Source organism: Paramisgurnus dabryanus, chromosome 11 (assembly GCF_030506205.2).
Source record: "Paramisgurnus dabryanus chromosome 11, PD_genome_1.1, whole genome shotgun sequence".
In the NCBI taxonomy this organism is placed as follows: Eukaryota; Metazoa; Chordata; class Actinopteri; order Cypriniformes; family Cobitidae; genus Paramisgurnus; species Paramisgurnus dabryanus.
The window spans coordinates 13329236-13348049 of record NC_133347.1 but is presented as its reverse complement, the minus strand read 5'-3'; the positions used below and the strand labels follow the sequence as shown (position 1 = coordinate 13348049).

The following is an 18814-nucleotide window of genomic DNA, read 5'->3' as shown; positions in this document are numbered from 1 at the left end:
TCGAATCGCATTGGCTAAAAGCGTCTGCCAAATGCATACATTTAAAATACATATGCACTGATATTCCATGTTAGCCGATGTTTCAATTGAAGAAAAATTATTGTAAACCAGTAGGTTATGAGTAACATGCGTAATACTAAAAAATTCAAAAAATAATTACTTTCCTATACAGATTTATAATATATAGAAGAATATAAAAAAAAATTGTGGCTAATTTGGTTGTTTTTTAGCTGCTAATAAAATTGTAGGGTAGTTATTGCAAATAAGTAGATGTTATGAATGTAATTTACTGTGCTTTAATTGACTAACCCATGAGACTATTATCTCAGCAGTTTTGTAGCCTTATTGAACCTGTAACCTTTCCTTTTAAAATCCCTGATCCTTAACCATTAGGCAGGCAGCACTCCGAGCAGCTTAAAACTGTGAGCAGAACAGCACATAGCAAGCAAAGAGCAATTGTGACAAATTATAAAGAGTTTGGCTGCTGTAATGGATGTGGAGGCTCTCTAGCAGTGGCATTACACATTCATATTAGTGTTTAACAATGTGAATAGGCTTGGACTTGTTGTAAATAGTGCCAGGTCAAAGACATCTACTGTAGCTGACTTACATAGGCTTTGTTGAAGGAATAATGATGATCTACGATGCATTATACAGAATGGGTTGATAATAACTAACCCATTAGTGTTTATGTACATTGTATGCCATTGCTTTTAAGTGAAATGCATTTGTGGATTTGTATCTGCCATGGAGCCACATATATAGTTTAGTTTTCACCTATTATTGCAAATTATTTTATAAACCAAACCAATTAAAAATGTATTTTTTTTCTAAGACATAAAATATGTTTTGGATGCAGTTTTTGTAATGATGCTAATGGAAAACAGAAGCAGCATAAAATGTTCAGCCCACCTATTTGTTTCATGCAGTTTTGGTGCCATTTTTTTGCTAATTATGTCATTAATTTCTGTGTGTAGGAACGCGTGTAGCTCATTTGCCAAAATAAGAATGTGTGGTGTCATTTGGTGCCACATGCAGGTGTCACTGACATCCATTTCCTCAACCACGCAGACAGGTGTGCGCACAAGCGTCCATTTCATCCACAGTGTTTTTTTTCTGATCGAGTGGCAGCGATGCGCATTTCTGTATAATCCGGGTTCGGAGTAATGGAGCGGAATGTGTGTCTACATGTATACGTGACCGGGATAAATGGCCTAATAAAAAATGGAGGGTTCAGCTTTAATGTAATGACGCAGATCGGGGTAAGCTGCCCATCTTTCAGCACAGGGCAGGCGAGGTGACCATTTTTAATGTTGGGTTCACACCAGCTCATTTTTTTCTCACATTCGCACACATGAGAAAAATAGATAACCAACAACAGAAAACAAGTAGATAGATGTCCTACTAAGGCCTACAATAAGCCCAGTGCATTGTGGGAAAGTTTCACACTTGAAAGACTTATGTAAGTGCTTACACAAGACCTCTTTATGTGTAAGATTTCAATAACGGAGTGTTACCTTGACACACTGGTGATGCTTTTCTTGAGAAAGTAGACATAAAGTGCATGTTTTAAAAGTACACAAGGTTTAGCAACTGGAACGGAGTGCAGCTCATGTTTTCTGCTGTGAATGTATTACTTAAGAAATCAGGAAGAGTAGGCTAAAGTGGGTTAAAATTTAATTCAAGTAGAGACTACTAGCAAACACTATTCATTGTTGTTGACTCTAGCATGAAATGAAACTCTCTGCTTGTGTCCTTGTATGTTAGAGAAGCATTTCACTCTCAGTAAGAGAAAAATGTTCTCTACTTCGTAGTAATCTTTTATGATTTGAGTTTCATTGGGTGCAGTCAAGAGCACAGATGATTCGACGGATATAGGACACAGCGATTTAACAATGTTTAAACAATGGATCAATATTAATGTGGATTGAATTTTGTTTTTTGAGGTTTAATAACAGCCTTACGATCTGTTTATAGTTACTAGTGGTGATTTCTTTCTGTAACTGTAAAAATCATCAGAAATTGTCTGGCAGATGAGAAATGTGAAGTAAAAATGTGATGGATATACATTGAAAGAGTAACCTAGATCGTAATTTGATACCAGATTATCACAGAGACGATAAAAAGATAATTGCTATAGCATCACGTTGAAGGACGGCCAGTAGATCAGAGGTGTGCCGACTTTCACATTTACCAGAACTGGGTCTGTTTGTCTCATTGTCCTCGGGGTCGATGACGAGACAGAGAGAGAAACAAAAACCTATTAGCGTAGGGGCCATTCACATGTAATGCCAGTGTCACACAGTGATGTGGTTTAAATCAGCTTGGTTCCAGACAGGCTAACTATTGCGGCATAAGTATGTTACCCACAGTTGAGGATCTAGCAAATTGGGGGCCCAATGCGAAGGTATCTATGGTAAAAATAGGTCCCCATCTGATCTTTAAAAGAAAATGAAACATGCCGATTATACCATTAGCATCGCGTTAAAAAATAACCAAAGAGTTTCAATATTTTTCCTATTTTAAACTTCACTCTTCGGTAGTTATATTGTGTACTAAGACTGATGGAAAATTAAAAGTTGTGATTTTCTAGGCAGATATGACCAGGAACTATACCCTCATTCTGGCGTAATAGTCAAGGACTTTGCTGCTGTAACATGGCTGCAGCAGGCGTAGTGATATTACGCACTGCCCGAAAATAGTCCTCTTGGTTATTTTCAATAGCAGGGGACTATTTTCGGGCAGTGCATAATATTTTTATGTTTAATGTTTAACTCTAGGGGAGCTGGAAAATGAGCCTATTTTCAAAAAAAGTGGAATGTCCCTTTAAGGATCACTGAATCTGATCTCTATCAAAAATGGATTTATCTCAAATTTTGTGTTTTTAAAGAAACCTATCCATATTTGAGAGGTGATAAAAAGAGAACTAATGAAGGTAGGATGAAACTTTTTTTTAAACGAGAGGGTCTGTTCTTTTATTTGATATATTGTATGTTTATATATTTTAAGAAGAACATTTTCTGGAAGGCATTAAACTTCATGAAAATCATGAAAAATGCTGCCGTTCGCTGGCAACTTTTAAAAAACACCAGCAGGGAAAGAGTTAAGGGACAGTTCACTCAAAAATTAAAAGTCTGTCATCATTTACTCACCCTCAAGTTATTCGAATCCTACATACATTTCTTTGTTTTGCTGAACACAAATGAAGATATATTGAGGAATGTTTATAACCAGCGTTGGGGCACCATTGACTTCTATTTGTTTCCTCACTATGGATGTCAACAGTACTCCAAGACTGCTTGATATAAACATTACTCTTATAATAATATAAAAATATATTTCTCTGTGTTAAGCAGAACAAAGAAATATTTCAAGGTTTGAAACAACTTGAGGGTGAGTCAATGATGATCCCTTTAAGCTTTGTGTGGGCATGTAGAGCTTACATTTTCTAAATAAAATGTGAAAATTGAGTTTGCTGTGTTGTGCCACCTCTCTTCAAATTTCACATTTATCATCTTTCTCTCTCTTTCTCTATAGTGAATGCCATGTTATCAGTAATGGAGGGCTGTCAGCTGTTGTACAAGATACAGCCACACCCAACTCTTACTCCCATCATGCACCTGCTCCCACCCAATATTCTGGTGTCTGGACACGACAGCATCCCCGGAGTGGCGCCGCCTGTGGATGGCACAGGTAAGGTTACCCACAATGACCCTTCTCAATTTAACATTGCAATGCGAGAGACGCGACCCGGTTTAAATCGTCCTTAATATGATAGATTTTTCACTACAGTTATAAAACAATCTAGCAGCATTTGATAACTGCTCATCTGTAACAAGAGAAAGTAGGTTGCCATGGAGACAGCAGGAAAAACCATTGAAGCCTCGCTAAAGAGCTCTTTTTGTTTCTTAGGACGTTTCCTTGATTAGCTTCAGTTTCACTTCACACCAAACCTGGTCATAAGTGAAGCCTTTGGCCTTAAAGAGAAACCATTTCAGCTCTCTCTCAGCTTTTCCATCTCACAGCGCCGTGTTTATGATTCATCTCCTCCTGGATTTCTGTTCGAGTAGCTTTCAGCGATGGGCACAGACAGACTTTATGAACGATTGTAATGAACCGTGGTGCGTTTCACGGTGGAGAGGGGATTTGAAGTCAAGCACAATGTCGGGATAATCCTCCAGTATTTCAGATATCTCCTGTAACTGGGAGCGTGACCCATGACCGCAGTCTAGACCCAGAGAGGGACAGAGAAAATTAGAGGAATATTCAACTGTGATCTTTATATTTCTAGATCTATTTCTCCCCCCTTTTTTTCTCTCTGTCTCACTCATTATATAAACCCTTGATCAGATGCAGAAATGGGGTTCCTCTGGAGCAGGTTTCTCTTTGAACTGCATGAGAAATGTTTGATTGCTATATTCTTCATTCTCCTGGGCCTACCCACAGAAAAAGAGAAAATTTCCTCCCCTACTGTTAATACGGTTAATAAGACATAAAGCAAAGCACTTTGTTCAAGAATCCAAATGCAATATATTCTCTCTGATTATGAATCCTTTCTTGTTTGGATATTGTAAAAGCCATATTTTTACTTTTACAGTTTCAATTTCTTTTTGCTTTATTGCATGCAAGTGAAAAATCACTTTAAATTACCCTGTTTTCTTAGCAACTGATTGTAACGTACAGCTCTGAGACACATCTTAAATTTGGAGTTTTAGTTTTGGAAAGTTTGTTTAAGTTTGTCCTTGTATTAGTGCATAAACTACAAAAAACATTTGTACTTTTAAAAATAAATTTTCGTAATTTAGTGAACTGCAAAATAGTTTAACATAAAAGTATTAAAAACTGTTAAAAAGTTAAACCTAAAATCCCCCTGGGGTGAAAATCAAGTTTTTTATTGTTGTTTATATCTATGTGGTGTTTTTAATATGCTTTAAGACAAACCACACTCAAAAAAATGGTGCTAATAGCACTAAAAGTGGATCACTGGCTTGTAATCATAGGGGAACCATTTAAAGTGCCGTATAGCACCTGTGTAGAACCATATTGTGCTATGTAGAACCATATGTGGTGCTGTAGTGGTGCTATATCACCCCTGTATGGTTCTTCATAGGTGCTATATAGCACTTAAATGGTTCCCCTATGATTACGAGTTTTTAGTGCTATTTATTACCAAAAAACGAGTGTTTAAAGACACAAAGTGGACAACTTTTCATAGTACTACACTATTAGTAGAACTGCGCGTACTAGAGGGAAAGATCGTAGTCTGCGATCCACTTTTCTCTCCTTAAAGCAACACTAAAGAGTTTTTGCTCTTTGCTCCCCCTACAGGTTGGAAATGCGGAATTGTCCTTTACCACTGTCGTAAATAATTTAGCCTACTGCAGCAAAGCTGGCTCTGATTGGATTGTAAGTCTGCCGTAAAGCAAGTTTTCAAGTTTTTGTAGTTTTCACTCAAACTACAGGACCGCGACCCGACGGTTGGAAACTTCTTTAGTGCGATAAAAAGTACCGTTTCGAGTGGATGAACGACTGAAACTTTTTTGGCAACGTTATTTTAAGGAAAAAAAAACTTTTTGGTGTTGCTTTAAAGGCTGGGTTTTACGGCGCGTCAGCTTATAAAAACTTATTTCTAGGTTGTTTGGCTTGTTAGCTGTACACCTTGTCACACAGCAGCTTTTAGGCATTATTCTGTTTTTAAGTTTTATCTGTAAATAACTTTTATAAGCTGTCGACCCCAAAACATGAGCATTTAAAGACACAAAAGTGGAAACAAACAACTTTTCATATTATTATTATTAGTAGAACTGCACCCACTAGAGAGAAACATTGTCTGTGATCCACTTTTTTCTCCTAAAAGTCTGGGTTTTACGGCTTGACAGCTTATAAAAACTTATTTCTGGGTTTTTGGGCTTGTTAGCTGTACATTTTGTCACACAGCAGCTTTTGAGGCGGCCTCTCGCAATACAAAGTCATTGGAGACGGTTGGATTGTTTCCCCCCCGGTGGGCGTGGTTTTCAAATTAGCATAACTGCGCTCTGTCTCTGTTGCATATTCAGGAGTCTGTGTATACTACATGAGGAAAGGGTGTAGAGTTACATTCAAGCTATAAAACATGAAGAAATTACTTTAACAGAAAGATTTGCTATTTCATATGCTATTATGATGCTCAAAGATGAGTTTTAAGTCATTAAATAATCAACTACAGGGGAACTTTAATTTTTTTTTTTTAAATTTAATTAGTTTATTTGTCAGGAACAATGTACACAATACATAAATATTTCAAAAATATGTTTTGTACCAGAGTTAGCAAAAGCTAATTTTCCATCTGCAGTCCCCTGGAAGGTGCACACAATATTAAAACATTACATTACAAATCAATCAATATTAGTTAAACAACGATCATTTAAAAAAAACATGGTCAAAAAACATTTACTTCAATATTACATTTCTGAACCTTTAAAATCACAACTGACACTTGGCTTCCCACATACTGTATGGGCAGGAACACTCAAAATGATGCTGGAAAGTGACAGAAAGTGCTTTGCTCAAAATCCGACTATGGTTTGTGTCATATCTGACCTGTTTTGGACCCTTGGGTTGTCTCAGATATATATATATAATATTTCAGCAAACCTATTTCAGCGATAGCAGCCCTTGAGAATTTTGTATGCTGTAATGTCTTGATGATGCTGCACTTGTTGTCAAGCCTCAGTGCAGTCGTACAGATAAGCCTGGCTTGGTGTGTGTGTGGTTAAGTGTAGGTGTGCAGTGTGTTTGAGGTAATAGACTGTGTCTGCTGTAAATGTCTGAGTGAGTCGGAGCTCTTCGGCTCTGGCTTTGATAGTGGGTGACTGTGTGAGTGTGTTAAGGGTAAACTGTGATAGACTGTGTTTGTGTATGGCTGAGTGATCTGTAAGAGTGAAACTTTTCTGGTTGTGACTCAGACAAACCACCGAGTCTGCAGTCTGCCACGGGAATCTGTGTGTTACCTGATATACCCAGACACTACGGCTGCGTGATACGAAGGAATACGATATTCGATGAACTTTCTAGATAATGCGGCAGCGATAAACCTGACATCCCAAATCAATTTCAATTAGTTTCATGATGGAAAAAGACATATTCAATATGCGTGGCTCATATTCTTCATGAGTAACTTCTAAGTGAAAATCTTACTGTCAGTGTCGCTTTATTATTCAGTGTAATGGTGAACAAATGTAAATGTAAAGAAATAGTTTAAGATTTAAATGTGCAAAATGACATCTAGGACAACAAGATAAACTCATTATGGGAATAATAGAGCTTTAAGTGTCCATACAAACAAAGCATTTATTTGACAGCACCACTCAAAGAAATAAACCATTAAATAGCTTCCTTGAATGGATTTACAGTTAGCTTGGAGGGTGATGCTGTCTGACAGATGTGTTTTTCTAGCAATGAATTATAAAGGATGTTTCCCTAAACCTGCATTACCATGAAATTTTTTCATTATTGTTTCCTCATACTGTTAGATGTCTGAATAAAACATCATGGTTGAGATTTTTCCAAGAAAACAGGTTAACAGTGCCGTGCACATTTGGACGTGCCGAACGACGTGACCCTTTGCTTGAATGGCTTTTGAATAGAATCTAGTGTGAGCTAGATTTTTATCCTGAACAAAAAACACGACTCCAATGGTTTGGATATGCAGAAGACTCTCAGTAGACAATGTTTGAAACGGTTTCCGGGCGAGACCCCCGCTGCGAGCGGAAATGGGGCCAGCCAACGATCTCAGCTGGAGGAAACGCGCCTGAGATGGTGCAGCCAGACTCGTACTGAAAATGAAAAATGATCATTGGTCCTCTTTCTTCCTTAAGATCTGAAAGAAAATTTGGGCCACGTGGAGCTCCACCGTGTTGGCCTCGACTGTAAGGATTTTTTTTCTAGCTTCTGGAACATGCTGAGCTCTCTTGTGCGTATCTGATTCTTTTCCCATCCAATACGTCTTGTTAATTTCTTTCATATTTGATTTCATGGCCATGGGTGCGGGGAACTGGCATACTGGAGTACACTGATAATTTCATTTTTACTGTCTAATTAAATCCTTTGTTGCCGAAAGGCTGTCAAAAATGAATAACTATTAAACAGAAAGAAAATAATAAAATGACTGGATGGAATTGGCAGCGCCTACAGGAAACGAGTAATGCTAATGTTATATTCTTTGTATTTCAGCAGACGCGCTGCGGAAGCCTCGTCTGTTGAAGAGTTTCTCCTGCGTGTTGGAGGGCGTCCGCGTTGCACTCTTCCCCTCTGTGGAGGTCTTTGAATCTGACCTGCTCCAGCTGCTTAACAGAGACTGCCAGAATACAGTAAGCTATGACACCAACCAAATCTTAAAGCCCACCCAGTACTTGCATTTTAGGCAAGTTACGCTTCTTTATAAGTGTAGTTTATCCAAAAATAAAAAATATGTCATTTTGATTTTATTCTTTTCTACCATATAAAATATTGACTGTGCACTCTGCAAAAGCTGTCAGTGTAATCTTTAAAAATGTCATAATATTTACCATGTAGGCACAAATGTGTATAGATTTGGTACCTCTCTGTGTTTCATTGAAAAACGAAAGTGAAATAGTTTAAAGCAGTGATGACACATTTTTTTATTATTTATGAATTTTAAATATTCATATTCAGTGTTTTTTTATGTATTATGAAAGCATGAGTCCATTTTATTTTTTTAGGTGTGTTTACTTGCACTTGCAAGAACATTTTTAGCTTTATATGACAGTATTTAATTGTACTGTATACTGTTTGGTTTCAGCGTCACTCAAAAGTTTTTAGTTAGCGGTCATTGTCAAAGTTTGCTACTGCATCACCTCTGGAGAAACACTAACATTTACTGTCCCGTTCAAGGGCACAAATAGAGCGGATAACAGGACAGCTGGTACATTACAACCAGCAGTCCACCAGCAATAGACTGTTGTTTTTGGTGTTCCTCTGTGGATTTTTGTTACTGTAAGTGATTGTCTGATCCTGATTACTGATTTCAAAACAAAATTTGCAGCTGGTTTTAATTATGCTAACACTGAGAAATCTTAAGGGTTTCCACAGTCCCCCATAAGTACAGTAATTTACTATGTAAATATGTTTCTTTTATTTAAAGAAACTATTAAAATCCCATTGTACTTGCAATAAACAATGTGGGTTTTGTCTATGATTTATTTAAACATGAATTATTAACAAAATGAAACAAAAGTAATGAACAGATTTGACAGTAGACCTCCAGCTCACAGATTCATAGAGGTTTATTGATTACATCAATCTGTCATCTCTGACAGACAGCTTTAATAAAAAGTAAAGGCATTCAGTTGTATTTTTAGTTTTGTTTGTTACTTTTTGTTTATTTTAGATCAAAGTTTTTGATTATAGGTGGATGGCCAAAATGGGTCCACCTAGATCCGAAAACCTGAGGTCCAATCCGAGACCCACACTGCAAAAAATGACTTCCTTACCTAGTATTTTTGTCTTGTTATCAGTAAAAAAGTATTTAATTAAGATGTATTTTCTTTATGATCAAAATTACCTAGGAAAATAAGTCTAGTTTTTAGAAGAAAAAAAATAGAAACTTTAAAGGATTAGTCAATTTTCGTAAAAAAAATCCAGATAATTTACTCACCACCATGTCATCCAAATGTTGATGTCTTTCTTTGTTCAGTCGAGAAGAAATTATGTTTTTTGAGGAAAATATTCCAGGATTTATCTCATTTTAATGGACTTTATTAGAACCCAACACTTTACAGTTTTTTTCAAGAGTTTCAAAGGACTCTAAACGATCCCAAACGAGACATAAGGGTCTTATCTAGCGAAACGATTGTCATTTTTGACAAGAAAAATAAAAAATATGCACTTTTAAACCACAACTTCTCGTCTATCTCCGGTCCTGAAAGCGCCAGCGCGACCTCACGTTAATGCGTAGTGACGTAGAAAGGTCACGTGTTACATATATAAAACGCACATATGCGGACCATTTTAAACAATAAACTGACAGAAAGACATTAATTAGTATCATTCCACATACAACAACGTAGGAATGGTCCTCTTTCTCCACACTTGTACTCAACACTGGGGCGTAGTTTCACGTTCGTCCTCTGTGACCTCTTGACATGATGACGTATTGCGTGAGGTCGCGCTGACGCTTTCAAGACCAAAGATAGATGAGAAGTTGTGGTTTAAAAGTGCATATTTTTTATTTTTCTTGTCAAAAATGACAATCGTTTCGTTAGATAAGACCCTTATGCCTCGTTTGGGATCGTTTAGAGTCCTTTGAAACTCTTGAAAAAAACTGTAAAGTGTTGGGTTCTAATAAAGTCCATTAAAATGAGATAAATCCTGTAATGATTCCTCAAAAACATAATTTCTTCTCGACTGAACAAAGAAAGACATCAACATTTTGGATGACATGGTGGTGAGTAAATTATCTGGATTTTTTTAAGAAAATGGACTATTCCTTTAAGTGAATTTGCCAATAGGGTATCTTGAAATACTTTTACTTTTTTCTTAAACAATTCATAAAAATGTCTTACTCAGTTGGCAGATTTTTTTAAAGCACTAATTTGTTACATTTTATATTTTTTGTCCAAAACTAGAATTATTTTCCTAGGTCATTTTGGTCAAGAAAATACATATTAATTTAAAAATGTTTAGATATTTTTACTGAAAACAAGGCAAAAAAAAGTAAGGGTCTAAAATGTATGTGTTTTTGCCAAATGGACCTGAACTATCTTGAGTGTGTGCGTCAGTGTCCTTTTCCATCCGCTCATCTGTTTGCCAAAAGTGATTGCGACATCTTGTGGCTGGCGGTAGGTAAATTCTTGTTGAGACACACCTGTCAATCAATTTAAAATTTACATTTTAGCGGTTCGCTTTGTGTCCTCATCAGATAACAAAGTAAAATAAAATGAGCAGCGTGTAAAATTGGTGTTTGAGGCCACTGGAGTTTTTTTTATCTGACTGGTGCATGTGGGCTGCAGACTGCAAACGTATGGTGCCGTTAACATTCGGGTCCAGTCGAGCAACTGGTTTGGGTCTGTCTCGGGTTTGTCTCGGGTCGGGTCTTTCTTAAAAAAAAAAAAAAGATTTATGCACGTCGGGATCAGGTAAAAAGTGAAGAGTTCGGTTAATTTCTGTAAAAAAATGTTTTTTATACCAAGAAAGTGACAAGATGAAAACCACTATTTTCTGTTACAAGCTTTCACAAAGCATCATTAGGTTATAATAACATAAAAAATTTAAATCCATAATTTGATTTTCAAAGATTTATTATAAAAACTGATTATATTTTCTGCAAATTGCAATAAATAAAAAACTTTTTTTTTTCAAAATGCTATGAATCTATTGAATCAATATATAAATGTGCATTCATCTTTGCAATGTTATATTTTTTTAGTTGACTAGTGGTCTACACTGATAAAAAAAAAACGTTAATGGCATTAATGAAAACACTTACTTTGTCATATTAAGAAAACTGTAATTGCTGCTGTCATTCTTGGGACGTCATCCCTGAACTTTTTTTTGACAGTGATCAGCTGTAAAATGTTTTGGTCCTGCTCGATTTTTGTTGACTTGGAGTCAGGCTTTTTTTAAAATGCCTTGTGAGACTTGTGGTCTCTTTAACATACACAACAGAAATAAATTGAGTTGTAAAGTATACTGTAAGTGCCTAGGAAACCCAACAGTCACATACCAGCCTGGATAAGTAGTTTGTAATGAAAATCACTCATTTCATTGGCAGAGAGTGAAAGCAACATTGATTCTACTCATTTACTCCTTTGCTATCTGTGCTAGGTATTGTTATAGTGTATTATAAATTACTGAAGTGAGACGTGGACTCTTTATTGTGTGTTCATGCATTTTGAAATTAGTGCATCTCTCAGATAATCTTCACAAATACATAAACCTTTCCAAATTCTCTATCATCACAAACACCATCTGCTTCTGTTGTTGTCATGTTGCCCACAACGGAGATCTAAATAAGCAAGCATGTGCAAAAAGTCAGTAAAGACCCAAAACCCTTAAAAAGTAGAAAGGTTTATATATTTAGGTTCGGTGTTGTTGCCTATTGATTAAAGACCGATAGATTAAATTCATTAACATGTCATAACATAATTTACTTTTGACTTGGTTGCATAGAACAAACGTTATTACTCAGTTGTCTTTTGAAACCTGTGTGAATTCTTTTTTTCTGTGACCACAAAGATTTAAGATTCAAGTAACCGCTGGCAGTCAAACTCTGACGTCTTTCATGTTTAGGTGCTATAATTGGATCCCCAGTGTTTCTATCAACCTAGAAAAGGTGAAAAAGAACAACCCAGTAACATAGTTTTGGTAAACTATTCTCTGCAAGCATGTGAAAAATAGGTAATTGAAATCTGGCTTCCCTTATGATGTCAATAGGGAATAAAACCACCTATCCAGCCACAGCACTGCCATTTAGTGCAGAGATCAGCTCATTTGCATTTTAAAGGACACACCCAAAAAACGCCACATCTACAAAGTTGCAATTTTAACATGCTATATTATATATGGTATTTTGAGCTAACACGTCACAAATGTATTCTGGGGACACCAAAGATTTATTTGACATCTTAAAAAAGTCTTGTGAAATATCCCCTTTAAGTCTATAAACTCATTTGATAGCTTTGTGTGAGAAACTGACAGATATGTCATTATTCACTCGAAATCTAGCTGAAAGAAATGTGATTTATATCTTGGTGGGTAATTGTGTTACGGTTAGTTGGCATATGAATCGACTTAAAATTAGCACACATTAGTAATTAGTTTGATTTAGTAGTTATGGTCCATGCCTTCGCTATTTGACTAATATCTAAAAGTACCTAAAAGTGAAATACTTTATGAACCTAATGAGCTGTCTACATACAGTAGCCAGTATTTTAGAGCATCATAGGCAACTTAATCATGCTGCCTTGTAATATAATGAACCTTGTTTTGGCCAAATTCAAAAGTATGCATGTATTAGTAAAAACAAATAAATCTAAGATGTCTGTTAATGCCTATGAAATAAAATACAATTGCATTAAATGTTGAATATAAATTATTACACTATACATCAGTGGCGGCTGGTGACTGTTCATCTGAGGGCACAAATTCAAAATATGTGTGTGGAGCGTCATGTGAGTTGCTCGTGTTTTTAAAATATGTGTTTGTTGCGTCATGTGAACCATGTGCATCACGTGTCTTGTCAAAATAAGTGCCTGCTGCACACGCGTAAAAAACGTTTATGATAAAAGAGACTCTCACGTTCACAAAATACACGCAAGACACTCCCTTAACGGTAAACTCTGATTTTGCATGAGATTATGCGAGTTTCATAAATATTCTTTTATCATAAACCCTTTAGACGCGTCTGCAGCAGGCACTTATTTTGACATCACACATGCACACAGGATCTCTCGAGGCGCAGAACACATATTATGAAATGACGAACCACACACATGACGGGCTACATACATGTTGTGACAAGCTTTGCATCGCGTGCCCTCAAAATAAGTCACCGCCCTGCACTGCCGTACATAAAGCTTACTATATCAATCATTCAGTGATTAAGATGCTCCCTTAGGAGGCAACTAACTACGTATGCAATAGGCTACGAGGCAACTCACCAGTTTCCTGACTGTTTTTGAGCCAGTGCTCTGTATTCTTGTGTGGTTGTATTTCGAGTTGTGTGGATCTGTGAAGGCTGTCAGCAGTCTGCTCTGTCTGTGTGTCGGTGTGTGTGTGAAGGCTAGACCCCAGTAACCATGTTTGACAGATGCACTCATGCGCTTGCAATTATTTACACACCGCAGGCACACCGCTTTGGTCATCCTTTGAACAGAGAGAGGGAGAAAGAGAGGTTAAAATTGAGGAAAAGGAAGTTGTGAAATTAATATCACTGTCACCGCTTTTGATGACATTTGACAATGGCAAACCTTTATTTTCTGACCCCCTTATAGATGGACTTAGGTGTGTGTGCTGTAAACTGCACACCCTTCACTATTGTCTGGATGTCCTGAACACTTCAAAATCTATTACTCTCGTAGACACCATACACTCACCTTCCACACAAACCCAGATTTAATTGTGTTTCCTAAACCTCTCAGGTTCTATCACCTTCCCTGCGGAGTCAGTGGAATGTTAGAGGAACTATTTTAGCAGAGCTAAAATGAGCTCGTAGGACGTCACTTGTCGGCATGTTAAAGTTGAATCTTTGTAGTTGTTTCTGCTGTATTTGTCATAATATCATTACCACTTCCAAGGCTGTGTAGCATTGTATTAAAATTCTGCAACCAGTTAATCTTTGTCTTCTTCATAATTGTCTCTGCTAAGCTTGAAACCATTATGTAAAGAAACGTAAATGACCTGGGGCTGTTTATACCTGTTATTAAAGGGATTGTTCAACCAGAAATGAAAATAATGTCATTAATGACCAAAATGTATTTTCGATGCTTCAACACATTCTAACTGACTTACTGATGTCACATGGACTACTTTAATGATGTTTTTATTACCTTTCTGGACATGGACAGTATACCGTAAGTAGATTTTCAATGAAGGGTCAACAAGCTCTCAGACTAAATCTAAAACATCTTAAACTGCTACGAACGGAGATGAATGGAAGTCTTACGAGTTTGGAACGACATGAAGGTGAGTCATTAATGACATTATTTTCTTTTTGGGTGAACTATCCCTTTAAAATGCATTTTGGTCAATCAAATATGATTATATGAGCTCAAAATGTTTCACACCCTGTTTACACCTGTATTTAGCGTCAATCATTTGTCATCCAATCGACCAAAACGCATTTTAATACCAGGTGTAAACAGCCTCAACCCCTGGGGAATCTGCTGACATTGGCTTAAAGGATAATTCCGATATTTAACACTTCGAGTCTCATTTCTGGTGATGGACTACAGTGATGGACACAGAAATTTTGACAATGGGTCGTGTCTTGACTTTTTGCCTCGTTTAGAAGCGTCTCTTGACTGCTTCAGAATGGAAGTCAATGACCATGCACAAACATGTCATTAAAACAACAATTAACATTCATTTTCAAAACTGTACTACTCACCGAGTGGTTTGTGGTGTTCGTTGATGATTAAAAACAAGTTGTGTAGCGAAATACAGTTTCTGTCGTGTTTTATTTGGCATTTTGAAAAATTCCATTGACTTCTCTTGGAAGACTCATTGCTCGCTGATATATCACTCCGCCGCAGGGAAACAGAAAAGGGTCTGTTTACATGTGGTTGTAGTTTTTTCGCTCGGTTTCTCTCAGAAGAAATTTTTCCCATATTTGATGGCTCAGTGACCAGCTTTAGGTTTGAAGTTGAGCTCGATTGTGACTGTCTATACGCTAGACACCGAGCGTACTTGTATGGCAAAGTGGTTGTCGCCATCAAGTGGTCGGGAGTGTGCTAACGCTTCAGACTCAAATATAGAGCGGAAGTATATACGTGGTTGTGAGGTATCTGAAAAAAATAGTTCCAGTATACTCAAAGTGTTAAATACCGGAATTATCCACTAATTTAGCACCCTCTTACATGCGTTACATTTTTACTACGCTCGCTAGTATGGTTTATCTTAACAGCTGTATTCTACTGCTTATGTTTTATAAACTTTTTTCCTCCATCTATTAATGTAAAGCTGATTTGAAACAATTAAACAATTGTGAAAGGCGCTATATAAACATTTTTTTTTTATTGAATTCTTAGTCATGTTATCTGCAAATTTAAGATTTAAGGGATTAGTCCATTTTCTTAAACAAATCCAGATAATTTACTCACCACCACGTCATCCAAAATGTTGATGTCTTCCTTTGTTCAGTCAAGAAGAAATTATGTTTTTGAGGAAAACATTCCAGAATTTTTCACATTTTAATGGACTTTAATGGACCCCAACACTAAACAGTTTTAATGCAATTTAAAATTGCAGTTTCAAAGGACTCTAAATGATCCCAAACAAGGCATAAGGGTCTTATCTAGCAAAATGATTGTCATTTTTGGCAAAGAAAAAAAATATGCACTTTTAAACCACAACTTCTCGTCTATATTTGGTCGTGTGATGCGCCAGCGCAACCTCACGTAATACGTTATCACGTCAAGAGGTAAGCGACGCATAAGGGTCTTATCTAGCAAAATTGTTGTCATTTTTGGCAAGAAAAATAAAAAATATACACTTTTAATCAACAACTTCTCTTCTTCCTCCGTTCTTGTGCGTGCCAGCGCGACCTCACGTAATTGTGTAATGACGTAGAAAGGTCACGTGTTACATATATGAAACGCACATTTGCGGACCATTTTAAATAATAAACTTACGCAAAGAGACAATAATTAGTATCATTCGACATACAACAACATTGGAACTGTCCTTTTTCTCCACACCTGTAAACACTGGGGCGTAGTTTCGATACGTCATCCGTGACCTCTTGACGTGATAACGTATTACGTGAGGTTGCGCTGGCGCATCACACGACCAAATATAGACGAGAAGTTGTGGTTTAAAAGTGCATATTTTTTTCTTTGCCAAAAATGACAATCGTTTTGCTAGATAAGACCCTTATGCCTTGTTTGGGATCGTTTAGAGTCCTTTGAAACTGCAATTTTAAACTGCATTAAAACTGTTAAGTGTTGGGGTCCATTTGAGTCCATTAAAATTAGAAAACTCCTGGAATGTTTTTTCAAAAAACATAATTTCTTTTCGACTGAACAAAGAAAGACATCAACATTTTGGATGACATGGTGGTGAGTAAATATCTGGATTTTCTTTTAAGAAAATGGACTAATCGTTTAAGATAAAATTTGATGAAATTTGCATCTCACTCACTTAGCATGTTAACAATGGAACCGGCCGACAGTCCACTGAAGTGTAGACAGCTTATTGATTATAACAGGAGTGATACGCTTTATGCACTTGTGACACTCACCTCTGGTGTGGACAGGGGGTGAAGCTGCTCTCACGCAGGAGAAATCAAGCAGTAGTTCACAAAAAACATCAACTTTGTTGTGCTGCCATGCATGAAATGGTATTTCCTACTGGAAATGGTTACATGGTGTCTAACGTTACAAGACGCTCTAGCATGTTGTAGTCAGATATTAGGGGTCAAGGGTGAGACCGTGACCATTTATAGTAGACTCTTCAAATGTTTAACTAGAATGAAAGGAAGTTGTTTTAATAATGCCAGAACATCGCAAAGAAAAGGAAAAGAAGAGAATTGAGATACGGAGGTGAAGACAAGGGGAGATCGAGGGAAATATTCATCGAAATCTGTGTGCTGACGTCACTTCTCCGCAGTTCTGAGGTGATAATTCACATGTGATAGCGGTTGACAGCAGGCTCTAATTGGCCCTCATGTGGGTGGTTGACCTTTAGAGAGTGTGACTGTCAATGCATTGCCATCAGGACAATGTTGATGCTCTGAACGCATCGCACTCTGTGACAGATCCATGAAACACCCAAACTGTCAGAGGTGTTTTTATGTAGGGAGGTGAGGAGAACATGAAATGTGAGAAGATTGTTGTTTTAAACAATAGTGATTCCCACGGTGTGAAGTATCTCCAGTATCCTCCAGTATGCTGCAGGTGTTTTGTGCAGAGCTCTTCATCTGTGACTATATTGATATCTATTCACATTTAATTTTACATAGAACATTGGTAATTTGGTGGTAACACTTTACCAAAGGTTGTATTTGAAGGTGTATATTTTTAAATTTTTTGTCAAAACATGTTTATTATTATGTTATCATGTTTTTATTAAGCTACTTAGCTGTATTTTTTAGTTATAAAGGCTTAAATCAAAACAAACCAACTGCAGTTTGATTGACATTAATTGGATACAAAATCAAAAAACGTGATTTAAAAAAAAAAATCGCAATTTGGAACTAAACTCTTCATTTCTTTATATTAGTAAAGGTGTTAGCTAACTAACAATGAACTAACAACAAGCAATATAGTTTGTTAGAATTTATTAATCTTTGTTAATGTTAGTTAATGCCAATACATTTGTTTGCGATGGTTCATCGTGCATTAGCAAATGCTAACAGTAATTTTAAGTCTTAAAAATGTATTAGTAAATTCTGAAATTAACATGAACTTAGATTAATAAATGAAGAGTTCAGATGCAAAAGCTGCTAAACACTAGGGGTGTTAATCGGACAGTTCATTGCGATGCGATATAATATTGATTTTTTTTTCCACCAGCGATGCAATATTTACGATACATCAAATGCTACTGCGATGCAATTACAACTCGATTAAATTATTGATATTTTTATATAACGTTTCTAGTTAGGCAGTGACATAATAATTTACAAATGCAACCAAAATACAGTACTGTGCAAAAGTCTTAGGCCACCAGACTTGGTGTTTTAATGTTTTAATGTCCATCCATATTTATTTTTCAATCTATTATATTAAGATACAAACAGAAAATACAGGAAATATGTAAAAAAAAAAAATCAGGACTAAATGTCTTCTTAAGGCATCGTCGGTGTTTAGTGTGACACCTCTTGGCATTAAACACATCTTGAGCGTTTTTGAGCAGAATGAAATAAAAATACTAATTTCTTTAAAATTAGACATTGGGATTTTATTTCATGTAGGTTTAAGAGATCCTGCAGTTTCCTGATATTGCTCAAGTGCAAGGGGAGTTTACCCTAAAAATGGCACAATTTCTGTCCCAATCGAAACATTTACAACAAAAAAACTAACAAAAAAGACACTTTTTTAAATAAAAAAAAGAATAATTAAGGGCAAAATGTCACATAAAATCAAGCTTATGAATG

At 36.4% G+C, this 18814-nt stretch overlaps 1 protein-coding gene across 2 annotated transcripts in view; it reads left to right on the top strand.

The window, feature by feature from the left end:
* The window catches only part of nphp4 (nephronophthisis 4), a 385328-nt gene that overhangs the window by 25918 nt on the left and 340596 nt on the right, over nucleotides 1–18814 (top strand). Inside the window, exons 5-6 of one of the 2 annotated variants that reach the window (XM_065246844.2) lie at nucleotides 3538–3693; nucleotides 8215–8348. In XM_065246844.2, the coding sequence (XP_065102916.1) occupies nucleotides 3538–3693; nucleotides 8215–8348 (290 nt within the window). Of the gene's footprint in view, nucleotides 1–3537; nucleotides 3694–8211; nucleotides 8349–18814 lie in introns of both variants that reach the window. The other variant, XM_065246843.2, reaches the window with a different exon arrangement.